Source organism: Tachypleus tridentatus, chromosome 4 (genome assembly GCF_004210375.1).
Source record: "Tachypleus tridentatus isolate NWPU-2018 chromosome 4, ASM421037v1, whole genome shotgun sequence".
Taxonomy (NCBI): Eukaryota; Metazoa; Arthropoda; class Merostomata; order Xiphosura; family Limulidae; genus Tachypleus; species Tachypleus tridentatus.
This window is the reverse complement of record NC_134828.1, coordinates 3,443,062-3,470,451: the sequence shown is the minus strand read 5'-3', so window position 1 is coordinate 3,470,451 and position 27,390 is coordinate 3,443,062. Positions and strand designations below refer to the sequence as shown.

At 33.2% G+C, this 27,390-nt stretch overlaps 1 protein-coding gene across 1 annotated transcript; it reads right to left on the bottom strand.

Annotated features, from left to right (window-relative positions):
• Positions 1–671: 671 nt before the first annotated feature.
• LOC143248458 (phenylalanine--tRNA ligase alpha subunit-like) lies at positions 672–21,355 on the bottom strand. Its single transcript, XM_076496835.1, is given in 14 exon segments — positions 672–850; positions 1,714–1,906; positions 2,389–2,510; positions 2,512–2,554; position 4,771; positions 5,482–5,581; positions 8,157–8,241; positions 9,036–9,151; positions 9,449–9,577; positions 12,367–12,459; positions 12,870–12,988; positions 16,237–16,338; positions 19,224–19,361; positions 21,123–21,355. Coding segments are annotated over 14 exon segments (1,485 nt in total). The 5' UTR covers positions 21,261–21,355; the 3' UTR covers positions 672–744.
• Between the last annotated feature and the right edge of the window lie 6,035 nt (positions 21,356–27,390).

Here is a 27,390-nt window from a genome sequence, read left to right as displayed (position 1 = left end):
GTACATTTGCATACATATTTCTCTACAAGTGGGTTTTCTCGACATCACTGATTTTACATTTACTATTTGTACATACAAGAAATTATCCAGCTGTAAAAGTTAGTTGTTACAGTATGTAATCATTCTGGAAGAAAAATATCTAATTTCATTAGATTAATTTTCTATTTTGCATATCTTCATTTTACCCCAAATTACTGATTTTGTTACAGTTAGTGTTTGGAGAAAATAACAGATAAAGTTTTACTTGAAAAATAATTTTATATTAATTTAGGAAATTATGCTAATGAAATATAGAAAGCAATATGAAATTTTTTCATATTCTTAACATAAAATATTACAGTGACTCAGTAAATTTATAAACAAATATTTTTTTTAAAATATTGTTTTGTGTACATTATAATTGTAATGTTAACTAAAAAGCTACCAAAATTGTAGTAAATAATGCTATATATATTCATCGAAAGTAGGTTTTGGTGCAAAGTAAGAACTGTTTACATAAAATTACAGTGTAATGATTTTACAGTGAAACTAATTATTTGATAGTAATTCTAAACAAAAACCTTTTTATTTTAACTACTAAATAAAATACCACCCAACTGATGTGCATTTCTAGTTAATTAAGAAAAATACATTTTATCAAAAATGCAAATTGAACTTCTTAACAACAACACTTTTGAGTTTGAATGCAATATTTTTATTAGTCCCATCTATAAATATTCAGTTTTACTCCATTTGTTTCATAAATTATCTGTCTAGACGGCATAAAGGATTGCTATAAACCATTTCCAGGTTTACTTTATGTCCTACAAGCTCCCGGATATTGTCAATACCAAACTTGATCATGGTGGGTCTGTAAAATGAAATTATTGGAAAACATAATAAATGACAAAAAAATTATGACTATAAGTATGTAAAAATCTCAAGTATTCTATATTTATTGATAAATCTTTTCTGTTATGTTAAAAATAACATATTACAAATAAAACATTTTTAACTTAGTTTTTTTTAATACTGTTAATTTACCATAAATTTAAATGAAAAGAAAACAAGTTTTCAAAGTTAGTTACATTTCATACTTTTAAACATGCACGACAATTAAAAAAAAAATTCAGTTTCCTAAAATTAAATAAAGAGTGTGTTCATAAATTCAGAAGTGAATGTAACTATCCTTTGAGCATGTCTGTTTATTTAAAGTATTTACATTAAACTGTTACTTAGCAAAGTGGAGGTCCTTCAAATTCTCATATATTTCAATTCTTACAATGGACACAGAATCAAGGAGTTTTGACACTTTGAACATATTCTATCATTTAAGAAGAAGAAAAGTTGGCAATGGTTGTGATTGAAATATTTTCTCTTAAAAGTACAGTGTAAGTGATCAAATAGATTATGATAAACAGTGTTTAAAAATTCAGTGCACCTAGTACTATTGAAAACGTAGCAGTTATTAACACTTACGTTAAACAATAAAATATAACTACCAATCAAAAATAAAATTATATTTAGAGCACAATAAATGTGGCACCCCTAGTGTTCATCAGAAATGTAGTTTAATACAAACTTCTACATGAAATAAAAATTTCCTTCTAAAGTTATTGAAAGCAGTGATCACAATTTATGTTTTATAAAAGTAAGCATGTTACAATTACAAATTCACAAAACAACATTAAACTGACAGAGATTAAAATAATTGATATTAGCTACGAATCATACCTTTCTAAAGATAAACCCCATGCTAAAACAGCAATTTCTTTAGGAAAACCCATGGGAAGTAACATTTCTGGTCGGAACACACCAGAGTTACCAACTTCAACCCACTTTTTAAGCCCTTCATGATAACTGAAAATTTCCATACTTGGCTCTGTGTAGGGGTTGTAAGTGGGTTTAAAACGTAGGTTTCTGATTCCTATACACCAAAGATACAAAATAAAGTCATGAAACTTTTAATACTAAAACTCTTGAGCCACAAACTCATTATAAGAACGTTCTAATATTTTATGAACATTACAAATAATGCAGTCTATTTTGTATTTAAAATTATCTTTACATCAAGATCAGTGACTAATGAAACAAATATAAAAGATGAATTTGTTAAATTAATGACATACTATAGTTCTTAACGTAATTATTTTAATGCTTAGAATGATTACCTGATTTAGCTGCTCTTTAAAACAATATCTACAAATCACTGAAATTCATACCCAAAAATTTTTATTAAATCTAACACTAACAAAATCAAAACATTCATTTGCAATAAATATTTTTATTTTTTATCTGTAATTTTTTAAAATTCAAGACATAATGATTACATATATTTGGTTTTACGTTATTAAACTTAATGTATATTCTTCTTTTAATCATAAAATAATATGCACGGATTCCACGTACCTAGCTTGTTAAAAAATTCTTTAAACAGACCCATAAGGTTCCCAAGAGTAAGTCCATAGTCAGCTACAACACCTTCAACTTGATGGAATTCAGCTAGATGTGTGGCATCTAAGTTTTCATTTGAATACCTTATCAATACTGAAGTATTTAACTGGGGTGAATTTTTCTGAAAATCACACGTGAAAGATATTAATCAAACATGTCCTGTCCACATTTTCAGCAAAAACATTAAATGCCACAAACACAAATATTTTGCAAGTTTTCAAATGAATCTACTAACCCTCACTGTATACTATTCTCTATTAACTGGGGTACATATATTATGTAATTTTAAGTTTTGTCCATTACAACACTCAGTGTAAGAAACTGATCATAATACTGGGTAAGATTACATATTTTCTAAGTAAAATACGTTGAAGAAATTCCAACAAAAATTAGTGACTGGGTAATATTACATTTAAATACAAAATTAATAGTATTTTGGATTAGATTCCTTTTGTGACTTATATTTTAGCAGAAGCTTTGTAAACACCAAAGTCATAAACAATTTGGGGCACAAATAGTTTAAGAAAATATGTTTGAAAAGACACTGGTGGTTCAATATGGAACCTCACTGGTAATTCTACGGTAAACAACATCTAAGTACTTCAATTATTGCTTGGTTCACCAAGAAAAAGTTATGACATGTACAATACATGAACATTACTACACTATTACAGATGCAAGACGTATCTTTTAAAAACACAAATACATAACACTATAATACTGTTTATAACTTATGAATAAGAAATCAGTGTGATATAAAATGCACTATTTGAATAAAGCCTACAAGTTCCATGGTACTTTCCAAGTGTTTACAGTGCACTTTCCTCATTTCTTAGTGCAAATGTTTGACAAGCCAAAGTGTCAAACACTGCTGCTACTTTCCAAATGTTTCCAGTGCACTTCCCTCATTTTTTAGCTCATGTTTCATAAGCCAATGTGTGAAAAGCTTTCACTTTCCAAGTGTTTATATTGCTAAACATTTAGTAAGCTTAACCTCAGCCACTTTACACATTATCCTACCTCTATATCATATTTGTAAGCCATAATTTAAGTTAGCAATAAAATACATAAATTTTACTGGCTTTACAAATTAACAAGACCTTTTAAAGTTATGTTTACATAGAGTTCAGCAAAACAAAAACACACTTAAGATCTCTGAATGAAATCACATTACATTAATTGTATTTCAGAAATAAAAAACAAGTACTGAGGTAAGGTGATAAGTACAGTTTACTGAATTACAAATTTAATACTAGTCCTATAATTAACTCTGCTACAGGTTTGTAACAACACAGGTTTCTACGTAATATTTCATAAACTTTTATAAAGAAAAAACTTAGATTGTAAAATTCATATTTATATTTGGGGTCCTTTTCAGAAAGATATTCTAAAATGTTTAGTTGTTTACTAAATTTAACTTTCATGGCTTAATAAATACTATAACATGCCAGAACCATGCAGACGTACACCACAACTCACTTACCCATGAATAGGTCCTCCACTGATGTAAATTTCCAGCACAGAAAATGTAAATAAGCGAGATAATCCTTTTATATTTTTTAAATTACTAAAAAGATTCAAACTGAGAGATTCTATTTCTCTGTACAAACAATATTACCAGGAATAAAAGTGTATTTCCAAATTCGAATAAACTGGTTTATTTATTTCTTTTGGAACATTTGATTTTTTTTATTTTATTCATACAGGTTCAATAAAAGTTTAGATTGTGTGTGTGTAGTAAATTACTGAATCATGCCTTTTACTACATTATAGATCACAGCTTATACATACAGCCTACAAATCATGGTTTTCTTGATACAAAAACGTGAATTTATACATACAGAGTGGGGTAAAGTGTATGTTTAATATTTAACAAAAATTTGTTTCAACTGTCTTTGTTCTTTGTAATGTATGTTTTACTACCAACAACATTAAATATGAACTATACATTCTTTTGCCTTACCCTGTACACTAGTCATATACATAACTTAGACCAGTAAATGAGATGACAGTTTGTATAAGATTACCTAGACTATTCAACAAAGTAACCCAATAAGAACAGCTCAAATTATATACACACACGTGGATATAATGGAATGCCCTTGACAACAGAGTACTTGTGAAACATTTCCTGTTCCATATACACACACACATGGATATAGAATACCCTTGACAAAACGTACCCTGGCCCATACACATATTTATACAATGACTTCAACAACTGAGTACTTGGGAAAACATATCTTGGCCCTTACACATGTGGATAAAATAAAATGCCTTTGACAACTTGGTACTTATGAGAATATACTCAGGCCCATTTATGGAATAGTACTTCACTCTTGTACTCATATAATTTTCCATCAGTTGAGAAGTCTGTTTTATAATTTGCAGTAAAAGAAACCATCAAAAAACTGAGTTCTAGAGCCATGAGACAATAAAGCACCAAAGAAATTGTAGCTTTTGCCCCATCACAAAAAAAAAAAAAAAAAAATATTTACTGTGGATTTCCATATCTTATGGTTGTAGAATTTTGCTGATAAATTATAACAATATCTTTGCAAGGTATTTCGTGGACTGTTTTATCTAACAACATCAAGAAGTTTCAGCCAACCTAGCCATGTGTGAGATAGAGAGAACACACGTACGAAACATCCATCAGTTAGTGAATCCATTACTGCATTATTGATCAACTATTGAATGTTAGCTCGTTTCAAGTTCTGTTGACAAAACAAGGGATCTTGCAAGTGACTGTTATGTTTTATTTGGGAGTTAGGAACATAACTATTCTTGGAATTCTATAAAAATGTTATTTGTGAAATTGGGTCTACCAGGAATTTTAGCCTGTAGAATGCTAATTTTTGAAGAAATAAATAAACTCATTACCAAAAGTGAATGAACTTTTTACAGAATAATCACAAAAAACAACAACATTTAAAATAGAATACACTACAACAGTAGATAGACTGTCATTCAAAACCATGGTTTAATATAGTTATTTGGATTACATATGTTATGTTAAATGAGGACACACATGCATAACACGCTTACTTGTTGGGCCAATCTGTACAGCATTCTGGCACTAACAGCTGTTGTGTGTGTTCTCATTACATTTTTTTTTGCTTCTTCAAACTTCCATTCATAATTGTATCTATTAAAAGAAATTAGAAAATTATTATAAACATACAGTGCTAACACACTGCAGAACTCTTGTAATTATACTGTATTCTTCATTTATATTTACACACGAAAAGAATTATTTTACCTTATGAACAACACACTACCAGTCATTACAAGTAGAATCCATTTCATTATTAAATTGTCATTAAATTAATACAGCAACCTACATGCAAGAAGTTTGGTCTGAAGTCAGATTTCATACCTTGTCTCTTAAAAGGTTCAACAAAAACAGTTATTATTTAAACACTATTAAACTGATTTTAAGAATGATGTAAACAGTTTCTTAAATGACAAACTACAAATTTTACACAAAAATAAATGCTTCTTCTTTGACATGCATATTGTACACTGGAAGTGCACAGAATTCAATAGATTGAAATTTAAACTGTAAAACCTTGACCACTGTCTACAAGTGAATATAAATGGAAATATGTTTAATGTGGTTGAATAAAAAAATCTGGGTATAGTGGATAAGTCACTTATTGTTAGTAGTAGAGTAACAGTATTTACAGATAAGTCACTCATTGTTAGTAGCAGAGTAACAGTATTTACAGATAAGTCACTTATTGTTAGTAGTAGAGTAACAGTATTTACAGATAAGTCACTTATTGTTAGTAGTAGAGTAACAGTATTTACAGATAAGTCACTCATTGTTAGTAGCAGAGTAACAGTATTTACAGATAAGTCACTCATTGTTAGTAATAGAGTAACAGTATTTACAGATAAGTCACTTATTGTTAGTAGTAGAGTAACAGTATTTACAGATAAGTCACTTATTGTTAGTAGTAGAGTAACAGTATTTACAGATAAGTCACTTATTGTTAGTAGTAGAGTAACAGTATTTACAGATAAGTCACTCATTGTTAGTAGTAGAGTAACAGTATTTACAGATAAGTCACTTATTGTTAGTAGTAGAGTAACAGTATTTACAGATAAGTCACTCATTGTTAGTAGCAGAGTAAGAGTATTTACAGATAAGTCACTTATTGTTAGTAGTAGAGTAAGAGTATTTACAGATAAGTCACTTATTGTTAGTAGTAGAGTAACAGTATTTACAGATAAGTCACTTATTGTTAGTAGTAGAGTAACAGTATTTACAGATAAGTCACTTATTGTTAGTAGTAGAGTAACAGTATTTACAGATAAGTCACTTATTGTTAGTAGTAGAGTAACAGTATTTACAGATAAGTCACTTATTGTTAGTAGTAGAGTAACAGTATTTACAGATAAGTCACTCATTGTTAGTAGCAGAGTAAGAGTATTTACAGATAAGTCACTCATTGTTAGTAATAGAGTAAGAGTATTTACAGATAAGTCACTTATTGTTAGTAGTAGAGTAACAGTATTTACAGATGAGTCACTTATTGTTAGTAGTAGAGTAACAGTATTTACAGATGAGTCACTTATTGTTAGTAGTAGAGTAACAGTATTTACAGATGAGTCACTTATTGTTAGTAGTAGAGTAACAGTATTTACAGATGAGTCACTCATTGTTAGTAGTAGAGTAACAGTATTTACAGATGAGTCACTTATTGTTAGTAGTAGAGTAACAGTATTTACAGATGAGTCACTCATTGTTAGTAGTAGAGTAACAGTATTTACAGATAAGTCACTTATTGTTAGTAGTAGAGTAACAGTATTTATAGATAAGTCACTTATTGTTAGTAGTAGAGTAACAGTATTTACAGATAAGTGACTTATTGTTAGTAGTAGAGTAACAGTATTTACAGATAAGTCACTTATTGTTAGTAGTAGAGTAACAGTATTTACAGATAAGTGACTTATTGTTAGTAGTAGAGTAACAGTATTTACAGATAAGTCACTTATTGTTAGTAGTAGAGTAACAGTATTTACAGATACGTCACTCATTGTTAGTAGTAGAGTAACAGTATTTACAGATAAGTCACTTATTGTTAGTAGTAGAGTAACAGTATTTACAGATAATTATAAGTCAAAATGTGCTGATAGAAGATATTACCTCTGATGTGGCAACTTCAAAATTCATAATTCAAAATGAATAACCAAATACAGCCGTGTTTGCAGAAAGAGATAAAAAGTAGAAATATATCGTAGTTAAGTATTAAGTTCCATAACAGGGTAGAAACATAAATAATTCCACTATATAATGAGTTACAAATATCACTGTTGCATAATAAACAGTAAACTTTTTGAGTGAAACTCATAAGAACATACAGAAACACCTGAAAAGAGCACAAACTAAACGTCTGAACACAAGCACTGCCAACCAAAAAGTAATAGTTAGGGTAGAATAACACAGGAATCATAAGTCACTACTCTTGGTGGAGGTTTATAGCACAATAATACATGTGTGAGAATTAGTTAAACCAGTGAATTGAGAGGTGTGTGGGAGTGATAGACTTGTGGCATGTAAAAAGGTTTCAGCAAATATATGGCAGCATTGAATGAGAATAGTTGTGTACCTGGGCAGAGTTAAGTTACTTTGTGGAAAGATTTTTTTTTTCATATTTTTCTCATTCATTTATTTCTCTGTCACTGATTTATAATTGAAACTCTAAATAACCAACCCTTGTGAGCCATATCCTCCCACAGAATGGACTGCTTCCACCCTTTCCAGGTATTCTAGAGGGAACTCATTAGCATGCACTGGATCTGTGGACGATCATAAATATTTTATTTGGCAAGCACTTGGTATCTTGCTATTTCAAAAAAAAAAGTATATTTACCTGAAACCATTATAATTTCATCATTAAAATTTATTCCCTTCCACAGGGTATTTTCAACCTGATCATCACTTTATGAGACAAATCCAGGTTAGAAAGCACAAAGTTTAGGCACATCCATTTTAAGTTTACAAGTTGCTAACCAACTGGAGAGTAACCTACTAGCTCCCTCTATGGTACTCTTATCTGAAGACTGTAATTGACTTTCACCTGTAACATGCTGTTCTCAGCAATATGATTTACCTTAAAGCTGAATACAAATATGAAGTTTTAATACATCTACGAGCATTCTAATAAAATGACAATACACATTAAATACAAATACATGTATGCAAACGACTTCCAACACAGCAGTTCAACAGTTTAAATTGCTTGTATACAAGTTATGGCCAGAAGAAAACTAAGCAAACACTATAGAAAAGTTTCAGTCAAAATAGTATTTATTCATTTATGCACATTAGAGAACTTGTAGTTGTCCTATACACCAGTTATTAGTTTTGAACTTTGATTTTTTTAAAATATAAAAATAGTAATTATCCAAAGAACAAACATTATTTAGAAGTTGTTTAAGAAACCAACTTTCCTTCTCAAACAAATAAAATATGGACACAGTACTTGAAACAGCAAGTATTACGTAAACAAGTCACTTCCATTTTAATTGAATAATGATGCATTGCCCTTTACAATGAGATGATGATAAAATTATGATAACAACTATTCTACCTGACAAATAGAAGGTATCTTGCAGGTCTCTAGCTGGATGTTTTTGAGGCACAAAGAGTGTATCAAAATTCCAAAAAGAACTTTCAACATAATTGTTGGTTGCCATTTCTGTGAAACTGGAGAAAAAATTTATTTTTAATTTTGATTTTATATATAAACTAACCACAAAAGAAAAGAGGTGTGCAACATGTTTTTAAAACACAGAAATATATTTGCAAACAAAACAGTGGATTCATAGTCAACATTTAACACTTATGATATCCTAATAACACAGAGTAATTCACACATGAAGACAAACTGAAAATATAAAAGTACAAAAAAAAAGTTGAAACTAAAATACATTTAAGTCAAATTGTTTAATAATGACTATTACAAATTAGTCTTATATTAGATACACAAACTGCTTTACGTACCCCATTTCTAAAAATATTTGTCTCACTTCTGTCTTAACCTTCATTAGAGGATGAAGGTGACCACATTCAATAGGAGCTCCCATAGCATCAAAATTATACGGCTTAAATTTCTTTTCCTTCCAAGAACTTCTGTTAAGTCAAAAAAATATCCAGTAACTGAAGTGGCCAAGGGGTGCAACAGAAATCTAGGTAAGTATCATTTTTATAAAACTATTTTTAATAAGAAATGCATTCAACAACCATCTGTGTCATTGGAGAAATAAAGTTAATATACAAAAACATCTTTTTTGTTTGAGTAAACAACGAATATAATTTTCATGGGTTAATATTTTCACTACCAGCTCCGAGTACATGTGATTAGTATTTTCAATAAAAACAACAATAAAGGATACGTCTAAAAATTAAATACACTATTTGAGAACAGCACAAGTTATTTTGTCACCAATGGTGAGCATGTTTTGGGAGAACTGATTAGCTAAAGAAAATAATTTTTTTATCAACAACAAAGACATCTATCACATGGAAAAATCAAAACAGGATTATAAAAATATTGTCATTCACTTTAGTTACTTTTACTGCAAGTCTCATTTCATTAAATTAATTCACTAAATCTACTCAATCTATAAACATGATAAAATAAAGTTGCTTAAAAAACATTCCCTGGCAAATTTGTATTTAAAACAATGTCCAAGAATGCTTCTTAAGAAAACTTTTAAAATGAATTTCTAACTTAAGTATAGGAAAATGAAATAGTAAAAGAAATTCAGAATTTCTTATTCATGAGTAAAAACAAAAGCAATAAAGCAGACTGCTCCACATTTAACGGCATGCCTTAAGAGTTCAACACATTTCAAACATGTTAGACAGACAAGAGAAAGGAAAAACCTTTGTCTTGGTAAGCTGATGCACAAGTGAAAAACATACTTCTGAGAGATGTCTCTTCTCACAATGTAGTTTTTCTAATTTTGTGTGCAATCCTCTATGTGTGCAATTTTTTGTTCACCACTAACTAGCCTTCAATCTCCCACCTAAATTCTTATGGTTCACTGTGCTGAGACCATGAAATCAGAGTGATGACACTGTTGGATAGGAGAGGAACAAGTGTGGTTGAAGGAGAATTTAACAAGATACAGACAGAATAAGAGAAAGTTCAACAAAGGAGTCCACAACTGAGCTGGTCAGTGTGAAGCTGTCAAGGACTCCACACAGTGTTTTGAATGACAGAGAAGACAAGTAGGAAGGTAGACAAAGAGAGATGAGAGAAAAGGAGAAGTATGGTCATAAGTGGCAAAAACATTTAGAGGAGATGTGCCCAGACAAGAGCATAGCCTTCTGAACACCAGAGGACCAAGGGATCACTCTGTAGGTAGTATCTTTTTAAGGGTTTGTGACAATTTGTGACATAATTCAAGGTACCCAGAACATCAGAAGCTGTTAGATGTACTTGTAAAGAATGAGTGCAGAAAATGAGGTGGTGAACATGAAAACAGTAACAGAGTGTGAACATGAAAACAGTAACAGAGTGTGAACATGAAAACAGTAACAGAATGTGAACATGAAAACAGTAACAGGGTGTGAACATGAAAACAGTAACAGGGTGTGAACATGAAAACAGTAACAGGGTGTGAACATGAAAACAGTAACAGAGTGTGAACATGAAAACAGTAACAGAGTGTGAACATGAAAACAGTAACAGAGTGTGAACATGAAAACAGTAACAGAGTGTGAACATGAAAACAGTAACAGAGTGTGAACATGAAAACAGTAACAGGGTGTGAACATGAAAACAGTAACAGGGTGTGAACATGAAAACAGTAACAGGGTGTGAACATGAAAACAGTAACAGAGTGTGAACATGAAAACAGTAACAAGTGTGAACATGAAAACAGTAACAGAGTGTGAACATGAAAACAGTAACAGGGTGTGAACATGAAAACAGTAACAGGGTGTGAACATGAAAACAGTAACAGAGTGTGAACATGAAAACAGTAACAGAGTGTGAACATGAAAACAGTAACAGAGTGTGAACATGAAAACAGTAACAGAGTGTGAACATGAAAACAGTAACAGAGTGTGAACATGAAAACAGTAACAGAGTGTGAACATGAAAACAGTAACAGAGTTTACCCTTGGCAACTGTAGAATTGACTTTATGTATCGTCATAAATGCCCACTGACCATCATAAGAGAATAATGATTCATATGTTCTATGATGTGGATACAAAGTGGAGATTTGTGTGAGACCACTGATCCAAATTCACTTCAAAGTAGAGACATCTCCCATCTCATCAAGGAAACTTCTGGAAACAGATGAAGTCCTGAAGGAAAGAACAAAAACAGAGGAATACCTTCTATGGTATTGGTTTTATCAAGTCACCAGCTTTTAGTAAGGAAGGAGAATTGTAGAGGACAAGAGATCTCAAGTGTTTGTTTCTTTTTGAATTTCATGCAAAGCTACACGAGGGCTATCTGTGCTAGCTGTCTGTAATTTTGCAGTGTAAAACTAAAGGGAAGGCAGCTGGTCATCACCATCCACCACCAACTCTTGGGCTACTCTTTTACCAATGAATAGTGGAATTGACTGTCACATTATAATGCCCATGGCTGAAAGGGCGAGCATATTTGGTGCAACGGGAATTTGAACTCACGACCCTTGGATTACAAGTTGAATGCCTTAACCTACCTGGCCATGCCGGGCCGGATGTCTAGTGAGAATCCAGTGATTGTGCATAATCCACTGCAGATGTTACAAATAAACAAACTGGATGGCCCTGAAAACTAATACATTTGTATTTATAATAAATTAAACTTTTGGGCCAACAAGAACCACCTGAATGTGTATGTTGATGTACAGCTGCACCAGCTATTCTTTTGCCACTGCCTAAACAACACAAACTTAAAAATTGTCTTCAACTTACGTAGTAATCATTTCAGGTGTTAAGTCTGTTTCTTGTTTTTCCACAGTCAGACTGAACTGTGGTCCTTTTTCCAACCAATAACTTTTCACTGTTCTAAAACACAAACAAATGAAAGTTATTAAATATATGCAACATAAAAGTTCAGCTGAATATTATGACTATTCCAAAAGTAAGTAGCCTCTTATAGTTTCACAAAAAATTTAAAGATTTAATATAAAACAATAAATCTGTGACCATATAAATACATGAATATATTCAGTAACTTATACATTACAAACCACCAAAGAGACAAACAAAGAAAGCTTTCACAAAGAAGTAATTGTGTTTACAAATCAAAACACAATATATATATGAAAAGTAATTAATGTTACCAAATCTAAAACAATAAGATATATAATTATCTATGTTCAAAACATTAAAATAGTAATGTTTAAAAGTTTTAAATTGCATCACAACATAAGTTCTAAGTACTAAATGTGACATAAAGGGAGTAACAGTCTCACACTTCTTGCAGAAGTTTTCTCTTCTTGAATTCTTGCTTCTGTGATTCAATGATACCGTCAATATTCATGTTCTTAAATTTTAATAGACAATCTTGTACATCATCATGAATTTTATCAACCTAAAAATAAAATTCAAGTCACTGAAGTGTTATAATAGTTATAGAAGTAAATAAATAAATGTAGTAACTAACCTTTAAATTTGTAAATATTCAACATCAATGTTTTCAAGATATAGCTTTAAGAAAGTTTAAAAATATGAATTTTGAGACACTCAAATTTGAAAGATATATCACTGCCAGTCAAGTTGTTTTACAGGTATCATAAAAATCTTATATGGTGTATATTAACATTCAACAAGTCTTTTTAAGTGCTTTTAATACAGTAATCTGTACTCAAATAATTTTTTGGTATAATATTTTATATATACTTATCAACTTTACTTCTATTTTCATGCATTTATTGTTCAGGTATCATCATGTGTACTTATTAACAAGGAAGTAATTCTCTTCATAAGAATATACACTGCTGGCCAAAATCTTAAGGCCAATGAACATAAAGAAAAAATATGCATTTTACATTGTTAGACAACCACTTATTTGAGTGGAGCTTTGAAAGATGAAAATAAGAAAATGGAAAATAAAAATAAAAAACTTTTTTAGCATTTAATATGGAAAATGTGAACACTATAAAATTAGCCCAAATACTAGCTGGTCAAAAATTTAAGGCCATACTAAAACGAAGCATTAATTGGTAAACACGTAACAAAATTTAGTCATTTGTGTTCAAACATTAGCATTGTCAACATCTCCCACTGACATCTCCTGTGTTACATTGAGTAAAAACATGGCAAAGGCTAAAAAGTTGACAGAGTTTAAACGTGGCAGAATTGTCGAGCTGCAAAAGCAAGGTCTCTCTCAACGTTACATCGCTGGTAAGATTGGGCGTAGTAAAACTGCTGTTGCAAATTTCTTAAAAGACCTCGAGGGATACAGAACAAGAATTTCAAGTGGTCGGTTCAAGAAACTTTTGCCGGCGTCGAGCAGGAGGATTCGATGGGTTGTCCGGCAAGACACCAGCCAATCGTCGAACCAGAATAAGGCCCTTACGGACACAGAATGCAGATCAAGAACAATAAGACGGCATCTACGAGAGAAAGGCTTTAAAAACCGTAAATGTCTTCAAAGGCCACACCTCCTTCTACACCACAAAACAGCTCGGTTAAACTTTGCTGAGAAGCACCAAACATGGGACATAAAAAGTAGAAGAAGGTTTTGTTCTCTGATAAGAAAAAATTTAACGTGAATGGTCCAAATGGCTTCCAGCATTACTGGCACGATAAGGATATCCCACAGGAGAAATTTTCTACATGACACAGTGAAGTAGGTTACATCATGATCAGGGGTGCTTTCTCCTTCCATGGAACAATGGAGCTTCAGGTTATACAGGGGTGTCAAACAGCAGCTGGCTACATTGGCATGTTGGAGAGAGCACCCTTATTGACTGAAGGCCCTCACTTGTGTAGAAATGGCTGGATCTTTCAGCAGGATAATGCTGCAATTTACAATGCCTGCAGAACAAAGGACTTTTTCATGGCGAATAACGTGATTCTTTTGGACCATCCAGCGTGTTCACCTGAACTAAACCCCATTGAAAATGTTTGAGGGTGGAAGGCAAGGGAAGTCTATAGAAATGGACTCCAATTCCAAACAGCGCATGATCTTTGTGAAGTCATCTTCACCACTTGGAATAACATTCGAGCCAATCTTATGCAAACACTTATATCGACCATGCCAAAGTGAATTTTTGAAGTTATTCACAAAGACAACCATGCAACTCACTACCGAGACCTCTTGTTGGGCATTTCCTACCCTGTTTAAGACTTCTTTTTTGGTAAGGTCTTAAACCTTTGACCAGCTGTGTTGAGAAAACCCACTTGTAGAGAAATATATATGCAAAAACGGCTCGTTTGGGTTGAGAAAATATTTTACATAGAAGAGCAAACAACGTTTCGACCTTCTACGTAAAATATTTTCTCAACCCAAACGAGCCATTTTTGCATATATATTTTGACTAGCTAGTATTTCGGCTAATTTTATAGTGTTCACATTTTCTGTATTAAATGGTAAAAACGTTTTTTATTTTTATTTTCCCTTTTCTTATTTTCATCTTTCGAAGCTCTACTCAAATAAGTAGTTGAGTCTAACAACTCAAAATGCATATTTTGTTTCTTTATGTTCATTGGCCTTAAGATTGTGGCTAGCAGTGTACACCCTTTTTTTAACAGTAAAAGTGGAATGAACTCAAAATGTCAAAAACTTAAAGTGGTACAAAAATTCTGTTTTGTGCTTTGTGACCTGCTATTTAATTTTAAATATTTCACCAGGTTTTATCAAAATTCTAAATGCTTAATTTGATACGTATGCTGAAACATTACTGAGAGCAATGCATTAGACATCTCATCTCGATAGAGGTTTCAAACCAGAAGTGTGTAAAAAACATCTGTGTGAAAGGTTAAGGATGAGAATCCAAAAATTTAATATCAAATACTGAATCTGTAACCAACAAAATGTGTGTCACAAACACAAACTCAATAAACAAATTAGTGTAAAGTACTTAAAAAAATAAATTTACTAATGTCCAGCTGATCTTATCATACAACACAAAAACAAAATATATGAAAACTGCTGAGCAGTTGAATTATTGATGGGGTATAAGTCTATTAAATGCATTTTTCTGAAATATTTTGTGCATAGATTATTTTTTGCTACAAATTCCATAAAATAATGTGCAGGTTAAATGAAATTAGCACCAATGTCACAATTAATTCCACTAATTACTGTGGGTTTAGATTTGATGTTTTTCTGTGAATAAGAAATAATAGGATTTTCAGGCATGTATGTAAAATGTTTGAAAAGCAAGCACAGTTGTGGCCAGCTAGAGTTTAGGGTTTGTTTTGAATTTCACACAAAGCTACTTCAGGGCTATCTGCGCAAGCCGTCCCTAATTTAACAGTGTAAGACAAGAGGAAAGGCAGCTAGTCATCACCACCCACTGCCAACTGTTGGGCTATTCCTTTACCAACAAATAGTGGGATTGACCTACACATTATAACACCCCACAGATGAAAGGGTGAGCATGTTTGGTGTGATGGGGATACGAACCCATGACTCTAGGATTACGAGCCAAGTGTCTTAACCATCTGGACATGCCGGCCCTCAGCTACCCGTAACCAATAATTTTGCTCTCTTGAGATCCAGATTTGTTAGACAAAATATTATCTGTATTTTTAGAAAACACCAAATTAACATAAATTGTCTGAATTACTTAAACACTGATTAAGAAATACAAACTATAAAAATAAGCAAACCTTTTTTCTAATCTTTGGGCCTCCTTCTGCTGTCTTATCTACCACAAGCCAACCAGCAGACATAGCTTTACTAAATCCAACCTTGGCATTTGGAATGGTTTGCTAAAAGTGAAGTGAAATATCACTGTCACACACTTCATAACATGTTATCTTCCCTTACTGAACCTTCTGATAATGTTTATTTTAAAATTGTTAGAGAATCAAACCATCAAGTATCTAGAATAACTACAATTGTCTATGTCTAAAAGTTAAGTTTTTCAAAAAGTTATTTTGGGTAAAGCTGCTTTATACCTTTTCAAAATACCACGAGCTAATCTATATGGGTTAATTTCTTTATGTGCACTGTTGGAGATTTTAGAGTACTGTCAGTCCTAAAAATAACTTATTAAATCTCTGAAAATATCAGTGAACTAATACAATTCACTACAAAGAACATAACTGTTTGTTCATTAACGATGAATACAGAATTACACCAGAATATCTTTAACAAAAAGACTAAAGAACAATAAATACAGAATTACACCAGAATATCTTCAACAAAAAGACTAAAGAACAATGAATACAGAATTACACCAGAATATCTTTAACAAAAAGACTAAAGAACAATGAATACAAAATTACACCAGAATATCTTTAACAAAAAGATTAAAGAACAATTAAAGCTCTTTTACACCAGAATATCTTTAACAAAAGATTAAAATTCACAAAACTTTTTGTATTAAACAAAAATAACCGAGAGCATACTAAACCTGAGATATGCATTTCCTGGTATAGATGTAACTTTTGGGTTTTTGTAGAGGGAAAGATGCTGTTTACGTCTTAAGGAATCATGGTTAAAATGAATTAACCCTGCTATTATATTTCATTTGTCCCAATATTTGTTTCCATAAAACTTTGATAAAACTATGTCGAGTTCATTATAATGAAAGTTTTTACCAATTTCTAATTTTCATTACAGAACAATAGAAATTATGACAAGAAAATTATTTTACCAATTCTAGACTTTCATTTTACTTCAATTTGCATTAAGTCAACACAACCCGAAACATAACATGTAACAGGATGGTTACAGAATCTTAGTCAGGGACTTATTGGTACTGGATGTAGCAACTGTTGTGTAATTAACAGCTTTATTGATCCTGGATGTAGCAACTGTGGCATAATTAAAAGCTTCACTGACCCTGGATGTAGCAACTGTAGCATAATTATCTGCTTCACTGACCCTGGATGTAGCAACTGTAGTGTGATTAACAGCTTCACTGACCCTGGATGTAGCAACTGTAGCATAATTAACTGCTTCACTGACCCTGGATGTAGCAACTGTAGCATAATTAACTGCTTCACTGACCCTGGATGTAGGAACTGTAGCGTAATTAACAGCTTCACTGACCCTGGATGTAGCAACTGTAGCATAATTAACAGCTTCACTGACCCTGGATGTAGCAACTGTAGCATAATTAACAGCTTCACTGACCCTGGATGTAGCAACTGTAGCATAATTAACAGCTTCACTGACCCTGGATGTAGCAACTGTAGCATAATTAACAGCTTCACTGACCCTGGATGTAGCAACTGTAGCATAATTAACAGCTTCACTGACCCTGGATGTAGCAACTGTAGCATAATTAACAGCTTCACTGACCCTGGATGTAGCAACTGTAGCATAATTAACAGCTTCACTGACCCTGGATGTAGCAACTGTAGCATAATTAACAGCTTCACTGACCCTGGATGTAACAACTGTAGCGTAATTAACAGCTTCACTGACCCTGGATGTAGCAACTGTAGCGTAATTAACAGCTGCAGTGACCCCCAGATGTAGCAACTGTAGCATAATTAACAGCTTCATTGCCCCTGGATGTAGCAACTGTAGCATAATTAAACAGCTTCATTGACCCTGGATGTAGCAACTGTAGCATAATTAAACAGCTTCATCGACCCTGGATGTAACAACTGTAGTGTTATTAACATTTTATAACTTACTCTCCTTTGCCTGAAATTTAAAAAACTAAAATGCCATAACAATTACAGAATGTTAATAATTTTCTTTGAGAACTTGCATCGTGAATTACTTGGGTTATACAAGGAATAATAATTATTGTAAAGTTACGATATAATATAGTAAAAAACAGTGTATGTTTTGTTTTGAAAACCACTAACTACATGAACAAAATATATATATAACATAAAATATCTGCTTTAACTGGAAAAACCTTTCACAACTGTCAGATTTTTTCCTAACTCACAACTATTAAGTTTTGAAACAGTGTATGAAATATGGTCTACATTAAAAGATGCACCCACTTGCTGAAGCACCCTTTTTATCAGTTAAACATTAACATTGTAACATATGAATACATAAGCCTTTACTGCACACGGTAATGTACATGAAACGTGTCTGTACCTGAATACACTAAATAAATGTACCAATTCATAACTTACCAAAATATATTTCACAGAAACATTTTTTGTACATAATAACAGACCTCTTTTAAAAAAAACAAATACGTTTTATTGTACGTATTTCTTTTGCTGTCATTTCAAACAAGTTATTGAAGAGAAATCACTTATTACACTCTTTTTTCACTTTATTTTTTAGCTTATGCCAGGAATAAACTTTTGTTACTGTTGAAATCCATAACTGTAAAAATGTTTAAATGGGAGACTATCCTAGCACCCGAACATTAAATTATTTGGCAAAGTTTATTTTAATTTGATAAGCTTATTTTATGTTTAAAGCTAATTTATTAAAAAATTAAAGAAGGTTCCAGAAACTTTTAATGTCTCTTTGATCTTTACTTAAAATGGAATGAAGTTATTCCTCAAACTTTTGCTACACCTCATAAAACTAAATAAAATATTCAGATATTTCCTAACTCTGTAGCCTCACAAACAAATTTCAAGCATCATCAAACCTCAGCAGCTATATTCAGAAGCATCTGGTTAAGTTCTGTAAAACATAATAATAACCATCATGAAGTGTATACCATTAGCTCTTTCTGTGAAATCCCTTCTTCTGGAACATTATAATATACCAATGCTTCGTGACTTCCTTTCTCAACGACTTCTTCACCTTCATTCGTTAACTCCCACTGTTTACTACTACGTTGTTCAGCTGTGATAACCTACGTAAATATCATGCATGTCTGTTATAAAGATATTGAAACATCAACCGCACTGAAAAATACTCTTATAATTTGATGTAAATTCTCTCCTATTAAATAAATAAAGATGTATTTGTATCAAATCCACATTTTGTATGTTCGTGGATCTCGATATCACTTAAATACTCTAATGTTAAATTAAAAGATGTGATATACTTTAGTGAGGAAAGAAGTTAGAGTACTGTCGTTGGGTCTTTGTATTCTAAATCTACATTCTATACTCTGTCAATGTGATGAGCTTAAACACTGACCAACTGTGACCTTCTGATCAGTGGCAGTCTTTGGAAAATGCAACCTCACTGGTAGTAATCAAGTGCCTAATTTATGGTGAAATTTTGCAAAGTGGTTTGAAATGAATAAAAATATCACAAAAGGAACTCGTAGTTCTTTTAATGTAAATAAACTAAGTAGAGATTATAACATTAAACACATTCCATGACCCCATTTAATTAAACCACAATCTACATTTTATACTATGGTTGTACCTGAAGTTACAAAGTGTTTGTCTCTCCTGAAGAGCCTCCCAATTGGTATAGCAATATATCTGTGGACTTATACCTCTAGAAACCAGATTTTCATACCCATGGTGGATAGAGCACAGAGAGCTCTTTGTGTATCTTTGTACTTAAAAACAAACAACATCTTTCCCAAGTAAACATCAAAGGTGGCTTGCCCTGTGACCTTTCACACAGAGTCAACAGGACAAAAGCAAAATAGTTCTGAATCGAGACTCAAAATTATGTTTCAGTATTAGCTGACATGTATCAAGTGAAAATATGTTAGAAAATAAAATGCTTTACATAACATTGAAACTATTTCAGTTTTTGTTAGTCTTTAGTGTTAGAGAAATTACTTATTAACTGGATGGGTTCTTTCAACTTAGGAGTATTTCAAATATTGTGTCCTTCCTACTAGCAGTAATAGGAAGAGCCCCAGAAATGAGTTCTGCATATGGCCCCTGCTTGTGATTTGGTTTTGTACAGAAAGGAAAACTTTTATATAAACAATATACAGTTCTACTCAAAGCTAAGTGCTCTTCTACAAAGCACTTAACCTTTTATAATCAGACTAAAAGTTACTATCAAATGTACAAACATTAATAACAAAATCAAAACTTAAATTGTATGTTCTTGAGAGAGAGACAAGGCTGTCACTGATAATATTCAACTTTCAAGACTTGGGCACCAAAAAGCAGCTGTTAATCAAAATACAACTCGGATATAATACATGATGCTATAAAGTCTGGAATAAATGTAATCTTATTTTGAAATATTCTTGCATTAATTTTATGTATTATTCTATTTGTTCCAGGTGTGTATTGTCAATATGCGATTATCATGTTGTTAAGCTTACAAGGGTAAAGTTAAAAATTTATTCTGTAAGAATTACACGTGCATCATCTTAATGGTGGACTCATACAGGAAGTTGCATCTATGGTACCTGTTGGAGAACATTCACAGAAACATGCTGTATCGTTTACAAACATGTTTTGAACTTGGTGGTGGTCAGTTTGAACAGATATTATAACAACGTCTTTAAACTATATTTACAATGATTCTAAACTTTATGGATACCCTGTATATTAAAGTATACATGTGACATATTCAGGCATTAAGAAATACATCTTACCGATGTACTCGTGGCACTTTCGGTGCCATACTAATTGCTATTTTATAGTGTGTAATCGTAGTTGAAACATAAAAAACAAACAAACCAATTTACATTTCCTAGTGACTGTAGACTCTTTACTGCTCCTACAATTCGCTGATGATCTATTCCCAATTTTACTGCAAGAGTTAGAGAGTCTACTGGCCCACATTCAGCGAGGTGTTCCAAAACACGTGTGGTGATATCCGCCATTATGCTTACATCAGCCTAACAGAATATGGAGAATTTTTATTTATTTTTAACTATACACATCAAAATTCACGTCATGGATGTCAGCATGATCAACAATTCAAGCTACTAAATTAACCGTGGTTTTATTAATTAATTTCTTAATAATTTTAATAATTAATTTGTTGATAAAGACACATTGCATATATACATAATTTTATGTTATTAAGGAAAAAGCGATACATAATTTTATATTATTGTATGTATCACGTTTTCCTTTTTTTCAGCCCCGGTATGTCCACGTGGTTAAGGCATCCTACTCCTACTCCGAGGGGCGTGGGTTCAAATCCCCGTCACACCAAACATTTTCAGTCGTGGCGGTTTTATAATGTCACTATCAATCCCACTATTCCTTGGTAAAAGAGTAGCCCAAGAATTTGCGGTGGGTGGTGATGACTAACTGCCTTCCCTCTAGTCTTACATTGCTAAATTAGGCACGGTTAGCGCAGATAGCCCTCGTGCAGCTTTGCGCGAAATTCAAAACAAACTTTTTCTGATATAGGTAGCAGCTATTCAATCCCTTATTTGTGATTAGCTGAATTTCGCAAAATTGAGTTATATCAAGAAAGTTACCAGAATCAAAGAAATTTTGTTTGAAGCTCTGAACTTTCCTCTCTCGTTAGCATCACTATTTTTATTTTATATGAGTAAAGCTTTCGTTATAAAGTTTACAAAAAAAAAATAATATAACTCTAGTTACATTAAGTTTATTTTGATGACAGACCATCACCAAGACTGAATCGGGGTTATGTGAGACAGTGTAATTAAGATAAACAAAGAAGATGACCAATTAAGCTCGAAACATTGTTCTCTCCTTATTAATAAAAGTGTTGATTCGTACCAGCCGTTCTGAAATTCATTAAGATAAACAAGATCTACATACTGATACAATAACCAGCTATAGAAATTTCACTAAACACCAAAGATAACAGCGTCAGGCCTGGTTAGTACTTGGGAATACCAAGTGATGATGACATTCATTTAGGCTCGCCATGCCCAGTTGGGTAAGGTACTCGACTTGTAATCAGAAGGTCGCGGGTTCTAATCCTTATAATACCAAACATGCTCGCATTTTTAGCCGTGAGGACGTTATAATGTTATGGTCAATCCCAGTATTCGTTGGTAAAAGAGTAGCGCAAGATGGATGGTGATGACTAGCTGCTTTCCCTCTTCCTTAAATTAGGACGGCTAGAGCAGATAGCCCTCGGGTAGTTTTGCGCGAAATTCAAACTAAATCACTGAACACTTTTGCGACCGACGATATAGCCGCAGGTACTTTTATAAAATATTTCTACATCCAATAATAGTATGCAGATCTGTAATTTTCAGTTTGAACAGATTTCTCCGTAATAACTGTCGAATATCTCCAGGAATTTATGAAAATTATTTTTGTGAGGTAATGTGACCGTATTATTCTCTATAGAGGGAAAATATCGAGTTTGGCCATTATTGAATAAATAAAGAAAATATTTACGTTAACAATAAACAGAAAAACAGAATCCATACCCATCCAACAGCGGACAGTCCTTTCTAGAAGGTGTTCATTCTCGTAACTTTTCTTCACTGAAGATTTGACGCTCGAACTAAGCGTGAAGATTCTCCAGCAAAAAAAAAAAGATAGTAAGGTCCAATGGACGGTGTCATCTTGTGACCTTTGTCCTCTCACAGTCAGTAGCGGCACCAGCACGAAACATTTGGGGGGAAAGAAAAACTCGTTTCTCCACAAAGTTCAGCGTGCTAAATTACATTGAGCTAGAGTTAGGTTTCAAAAAGTCATTTGTATTGAATTTTGAAGCTCTGAAGTACTCAGAGACCTTGGTTTGATTTGTTATGAATTTCACGCAAAGATACACGATGGATATCTGCACCAGCCATTCCTAATTTAAACTAGAGGGAAAGCAACTAGTTATCAACCTACCGTCAACTCTTGGGCTACTCTTTTACCAAGAAATAGTGGGATTAATCGTGACGTTACAATACCCCCACGGCTGAAAGGACGAGCATGTTTGATGTGACGGAGATTCGAGCCCGTGACCCTCAGATTACGAGTCGAGTGCTTTAACTACTTGGGAAGGAGGATAATGACAAATCCCTTTAAAAGTGGAATGATGAATATCTTTCGAACGTCATTTCATTAAGTAAACGATTATTTGATGCAGTAGTACCATTAGTATAAAAAGTATGGTTAAAGGAATACTTGTTATCGTAGGATATATTTAGACGATTTCTAGTATTTAAGAAAAAAACATCCTGTAAAACAGCAGTGAACGAGTGAGCGTGTTTTCTTGTTATACGTATCACATTTGCTCTATATATGTTGAAGTGAATTTTTTAAGAGAAAACTGGGAGTGCAGAAAAAAATCTGAGTATATAGATGTCACTCTTTCCTCCTGTAGCGCCGTCAATGATCGCAGAATTGACCGTTTGTTGGTTTCAGTTGACTTCATGTCGGACAGCTTAGTTGGTATAGATGAGAACTATGGAAGAGAAGGCTAACAAAAGGAACAGATAGGGATGGAAATAAAAAAAAAACATAAAAAGGTTATTGTTATAGGTGATTCTTTAGTATGGCACGTGGGTAGGATAGTTTGTAGGGTAAATAGGTTGAAAAAGATTAAAATATATTCTCCAGGGGGAGATATACAGAATATAATTAATACCATGTGTAGAGTGTTCGAGAGAGGTTTTCTAATTTGCGAGATCAAAAGTCAACACATGTTGTGTGAAGTACAATGAACATGCAACACGTCCTGGATCTATAGACGTGCCCCCAGGAATTTTGTGATGTAAAGTGATTTTGGATCAGGTGATCGATTTCAGTTGAGCATCAATTCCAAACACTTTTAGAATAATATAACAATGTGATCTCAGTAAGATGTAGGGTCCCCTAGAATGAAACGTGAATGAGTGCATAAATTAATAATTTATAAGTAAGTTGGGTGTGTGTGTGTTTTTAGTATAGCAAAACCACAAAGGGCTATCTGTTTAGCCCACCGAGGGGAATCGAACCCCTGATTTTAGCGTTGTAAATCCGGAGACATACCGCTGTACTAGCGGGGCGAAGTAAGTTGGGTGACTCTGAAAATTAATACACTTTTATATGTAATAATTTAAACTTTCAGGTCAGCTAGGGCCTCTTGAGTGAATGCGTTCATTTTCGGCTGCACCAGCTGTTCTTCTGCCACTGTTCAAGACAAACAAGGCTTGTATAACAGAAACTTCAACTTACGTAGTAATAATTTCGAGTGATAAATCCGATTCTTGTTTTACCACAATCAGACTAAACTGTGGCCCTTTTCCAACCAATAACTTTTGGTTATTTGATAATATTTGTTGGATGGCAAAAGATTTACATGGATGCTTTATCACAAGTGCTGGGTGATTCGTTCCTTTGTCTGGAAGCCATTGTGAAATACCAAGATAAACTGTAAGTAAAATATTTATTGACACTATCTTTTCTCAAGTCATATAAAGGGAGAAATAGATCTAAATCAAAGAAAGGAATATTACAGTTGTGGTTGAAATAGTTTGACAATGGAAGATAAAATATCAATTGATAAGTTGGGAGAAAATAATTGGGCCACGTGGAAATTTCAAACGGAACATTTATTGGGAGAAAAAGGCCTATGGGGCCATGTGACTGAAACAGAGGTATTGGCAGAGACAGCCAATGATCAAGCAAGGGCAGATTTCAACAGGAAAAGGGAAAGAATTGTTCTGAATATTCAAGGTGCACAATTCTATCTTGTCACCTCATGCACAACTCCTAAGGAAGCATGGAATGTACTGTGTGCTCACTTTGATAGGAACACACTAGCCAATAAACTATTACTTAAAAAGAAGTATTTTCAATGTGAGATGAAAGAAAGCATGACGGTCCAGGAACATTTGAAACAAATGAAGGAATTAACGGATCAACTTGCTGCGGTTGGGGCGGAAATAGCAGAAGAAGATCAGATTGTTACCTAACTTGGTAGTCTGCCAACTAGCTATGACACAATTGTAACAGCCCTGGAAACCAAAATTGATGATATCTCATTAGAATTTGTGCAACAGGAACTGATTAATGAATAACAATAGAAGAAAAAGACCACATCGAATGAAGCATCATCAACTGCATTAGCCACTCGCAGCAACTTCAAACCACATGGAACACAAGAAACAAAGAAAAGGGGTAACAGCTTCAAGTGTTACAAGTGTGGCAGAGAGGGGCATATAAAACACAATTGTTCAACACTGAAGGAAATGGTCCACAAAGCTAAGAATGTGGATATTAAAGTGGCGGAAGATTATACTGATGGAAACAATGGTGTTGCCTTTGTAACAAACCAGGATAAAGGAATGGGAAATGGGGAATGGTTGGCGAATTCTGGTGTGTCTAGGCATATGACACACCAGAGGAACATATTATCAAATTATCACAAGTTTAGCACACCTCAGCAAGTTAGGATTGGTGATGGAAGAAGTGTTGAAGCTCTTGGAGTTGGAAACTATAAACTAGAAATGACATTAAAAGCCAGTAATTCAAAGCATGTCACAATGCAGAGTGTCCTTCATATACCAACATTAGCTAACAATCTATTTTCAGTAAGAGCTGTTACTGAAAAAGGAAATATTGTGCAGTTTGGAGTTAATCGCTGTTACATCCGAGGTAAATCAGGACAACTCCATGACATGGTTACAAGAAAGGATGATAGTCTATACCAACTGGACTGTAAGACCAGTGTTATTGAGAATGCCTCAGTAGCCTCAAACAGCAGCATGAATGGCTTGGATATGTGGCATCAACGACTAGGGCATGTCAGTGTTTCACAGTTACAGAAGCTTGTCAAGAGTGGAAATGCAAGTGGAACCAAATTCCAGAAGTCTGATGAAGCCAGTTTCTGTGAGGGATACACTGAAAGTAAAATGCACAGGAAGTCATTTAAGTCAGTGGGGGAAATGAGATCAAAGAGAAGACTGCAACTGGTACACAGTGATGTCTGTGGCTATATGCAAACTTCATCTGTTGGAGATAGCAAGTACTTTGTTACATTTATTGATGATTACTCAAGATGCTGCAGAGTTTATTTCTTGAAACAGAAGTCAGAAGTCTTTGAGAAATTCAAGGAATTTGAGAAGTTGTACTCAAATGAATCTGGAAAACGCATAAAAACCCTGCGCACAGATAATGGAGGAGAATATACGTCAAATGAGTTTCAGCAATATTTGAAATCAAGAGGCATTTATCATGAGATGTCAGTAGCATATTGTCCAGAACAAAATTGTATTGCTGAGAGAAGGAACAGAACTCTTGTGGAATCAGCAAGAAGCATGCTGTCACATGCTAAGTTACCAAAAATGTACTGGGCGGAAGCTGTAGCTACTGCAGCGTATGTGGGTAACAGAGTATCTACATCGGCAATAAAAGATGGTAGTACGCCATATGAGAGATGGTATGGGAAAAAACCAGATGGTAGAACACATGAAAGTGTTCGGATGTCTTGCATATGCACATGTGCCGTCAAGACAGAAATTAGACATAAAGTACGTTTCATTGGATATGATAACTGCACCAAGGGATATCGAATGTATGATTTCCAGGAAGATTTTCATACGGCGAGATGTTATCATTAATGAAACAGAATTTGGTCAAGAGCCTGTGACAAATGAGTATATCTCATCAAGTGAACAGATAGTGAACCAAGAAACAGAAGTTAAAGCTAAAGATAAAGCTGAACGACCAGCAAGAAACAGAAGTTAAAGCTAAAGATAAAGCTGAATGACCAGCAAGAAACAGGAAACCCCCCATCTGCTATGGATATGATGAGTATGCTGATATGGCAGCAAATGAATCAGTTTGTCACACTGCAAACTTATGTAGTATGCTAGAGCCAAGCACATTGAGTGAAGCAATGTCAAGTGACAATGCAAAGGAGTGGAACTCAGCCACAGAACTGGAATTTGAGTCTTTACAAGAAAATGACACCTGGGATCTGGTGGAATTACCAGTTGGAAGAAAACCTATAGGTTGTAAGTGGGGATTCAAAGTTAAGTATGGAAATGTACAGAGGTTCAAGAGTAGGCTGGGGGCTAAAGGTTACTCGCAGAATTA